The sequence below is a fragment of the Amborella trichopoda genome, chromosome 6, assembly GCF_054954075.1.
Source record: "Amborella trichopoda isolate Santa Cruz 75 chromosome 6, AtrichopodaSantaCruz75HAP2 v2.0, whole genome shotgun sequence".
In the NCBI taxonomy this organism is placed as follows: Eukaryota; Viridiplantae; Streptophyta; class Magnoliopsida; order Amborellales; family Amborellaceae; genus Amborella; species Amborella trichopoda.
In genome coordinates this window covers 35,411,461-35,414,113 of record NC_142341.1, presented here as the reverse complement: position 1 = coordinate 35,414,113, position 2,653 = coordinate 35,411,461, and the positions used below count along the sequence as shown (strand labels likewise).

General features: G+C 44.7%; 1 protein-coding gene across 1 annotated transcript; it reads left to right on the top strand.

Moving 5' to 3' along the window:
• Window positions 1-540: 540 nt before the first annotated feature.
• THI1 (thiazole biosynthetic enzyme, chloroplast (ARA6) (THI1) (THI4)) lies at window positions 541-1,932 on the top strand. Its single transcript, XM_006845113.4, has 2 exons — window positions 541-1,497; window positions 1,591-1,932. The coding sequence occupies exons 1-2, from the start codon at window positions 595-597 to the stop codon at window positions 1,753-1,755; spliced, it is 1,068 nt and encodes a 355-aa protein (XP_006845176.1). The 5' UTR covers window positions 541-594; the 3' UTR covers window positions 1,756-1,932.
• The last annotated feature ends 721 nt before the right edge of the window (window positions 1,933-2,653 follow it).

Below are 2,653 nucleotides of genomic sequence, written 5' to 3'. Positions count from 1 at the left end.
TATTGGACATTTTAGGCTTTAAATAATCAAAGAAAAGCCTACCTTCAAATAGTAATGAGATTAGAAATCTTTGTGATATCCTTGAAATATATTTTCTATCTCTAATTATAAAATTTAAAGTTTAAAAAATAATTTAAATCAAGCATATCTATAAGAACTTAAAAATCTTAAAAATTGACCGTCTAAAAATACATTAAAAGATCACCATTTTTTCTTATATCTATATAAGATGGACAATTTGAAGATATTTGGGTATTAAAAAAAACTGAAATTTCTTGAGTCGGCTCTAATTAATTTTTAATAGAGATTCGCTCTAATTTGATTGTTTAGAACCTCGGCTCGACTTTTTCTTTCTTACCATTAAACGGCATTCAACATTTGTAGCTGTATATGTGTCAACCAGTAATACCAGATATTTGCATTTCGAAGGCGAATCGTGAGCCGTTCATGCCCTATCTTCCTTCCACGCGTACTCCCCTCCTTCCATCTTCACCTTTATCACCGTATTTAAGTGGACTTGCCCCCTCCTACTTTCCCATCCGGACTCTCTCTCTCTACGGTTTCTCTCTCTAAATCACCGCCTTGCAGGCTTTAATGGCTTCCATGGCTACTTCTCTCTCCACCCATCTCTCTCCAGCCGCCAAAGACCTCTGCAAACTCACCTCCTCCTCCTCTGTTATACATGGCGTTCCCCTTCGCCTCAACTACCTCAAATGCTCCTCCTCGCTGTCGGCCTCCTCCCTCAGTGTCTCTGCGAAATACGATCTCAAGGACTTCAAGTTCGAGCCCATAAAGGAATCGATCGTCTCTCGCGAGATGACCCGCCGCTACATGATGGACATGATCACCTATGCGGACACGGATGTCGTTGTGGTTGGGGCTGGCTCTGCTGGTCTCTCGTGCGCGTACGAGCTGAGCAAGAACCCTAATGTGCGGGTGGCCATCGTGGAGCAGTCGGTGAGCCCTGGCGGTGGTGCCTGGCTCGGTGGCCAGCTCTTCTCGGCCATGGTCGTGCGCAAGCCCGCTCACCTCTTCCTTGATGAGCTCGGTGTCGATTACGATGAGCAGGACAACTATGTTGTCATCAAGCATGCTGCGCTCTTCACTTCCACCATCATGAGCCGCCTTCTTGCTCGCCCTAATGTCAAGCTTTTTAATGCGGTGGCGGCTGAGGACCTGATTGTGAAGGAGGGGAGAGTGGCAGGCGTTGTGACGAACTGGGCTTTGGTGAGCATGAACCACGACACACAGTCTTGTATGGATCCGAATGTGATGGAGGCGAAAGTGGTAGTGAGCTCATGCGGGCACGATGGTCCTTTTGGGGCTACAGGAGTGAAGAGGCTGAGAAACATTGGCATGATTGAGAGCGTCCCCGGGATGAAGGCGCTGGACATGAACGTCGCAGAGGATGCGATTGTGAGGCTCACCAGGGAGGTTGTGCCTGGGATGATCGTCACCGGCATGGAGGTTGCAGAGATAGACGGATCCCCTAGAATGGTGATTTAGCATGAATCTGTGTTTTTTTAATTAATTTTCAATTTGTGGTTATTGAGATAAGAATTGAGAATATTGGGGTATTTGGTGTTGCAGGGTCCTACTTTCGGAGCGATGATGATATCGGGGCAGAAGGCGGCGCACCTGGCTCTTAAGGCGCTGGGCTTGCCGAACGCTGTAGACGGGACTTACAGCCTGGGCGGCGTGCACCCAGAGTTGGTGCTCGCATCCTCGGCCGAGGGTGAGACTGCCTCAGCCTAAATTCCATCTTCCACAAACCGCAGAATCCCCTTTTCATTATCTTCTTGTTTTGACCTCCTTTCCCCCTCTCTCTTGCTGCTGTGTTTTTGGAGTTTAGGGTTACGGAATAAGGTGGTGGACATATACTCTCTAGATTTTGTTGCTATGCTATATCCTTTTAAGGGTCTTACTCTGTTACTCTTGAGGGCTTCTCTTTCATCCTCTCTTTTTCTTGCAATTCTCGGTTAACAACATATTGGGATTTACCCGTGGATGAGTTTCATTCTGTTAAATGAGATAAATATCGGGATAGAGATGCGGTGATATTTACTGGTTTGGTGCTCATATTTTTATTATTTGGGGAGTGCAGGGAGAGGAGAGAGATACGCCAGGTTATTATTCGGATTCGCCATGGTAAATAGGGGTGGCAATGGACCCGGTCCCGGGGCCCGAGGGTATACCTAACACAGGTGGGGTATTGGTCTGGCATTGGGCCTGGCCGGTTGGGTATGGGTCCTAGTTTGTGACCCGAACATTATCCGGGTCAGACTCGGACTCGAACCCGTACTGGACCTGGGCCATCAATAGTTAGAGATAAATACTTGCATTCCAGCCCTGATCATTTGTGTGTATTAAGGATATAATTAATTGGGTGAGGTTGTATAGAGGCAAGGCTCTAAACAATCAAATTTGAGCCTACCTTCAAATAGTATCGAAAAATATGGTTTCAGTGTTTAAAAGTTTTATGATAGCTTTCAATTATATTTTCATTTTTAGTTATAAAATTTAAAGCTTAAAAAATAATGTAGATCGATCAAATTTATAAGAACTTGAAAATCTTAAAAATTGAAGGTTGAAAAATACGTTACAAGTGGCCCTATTTTCAAAACTTGAAATTCATTTTTTTTTCTTATGTTCA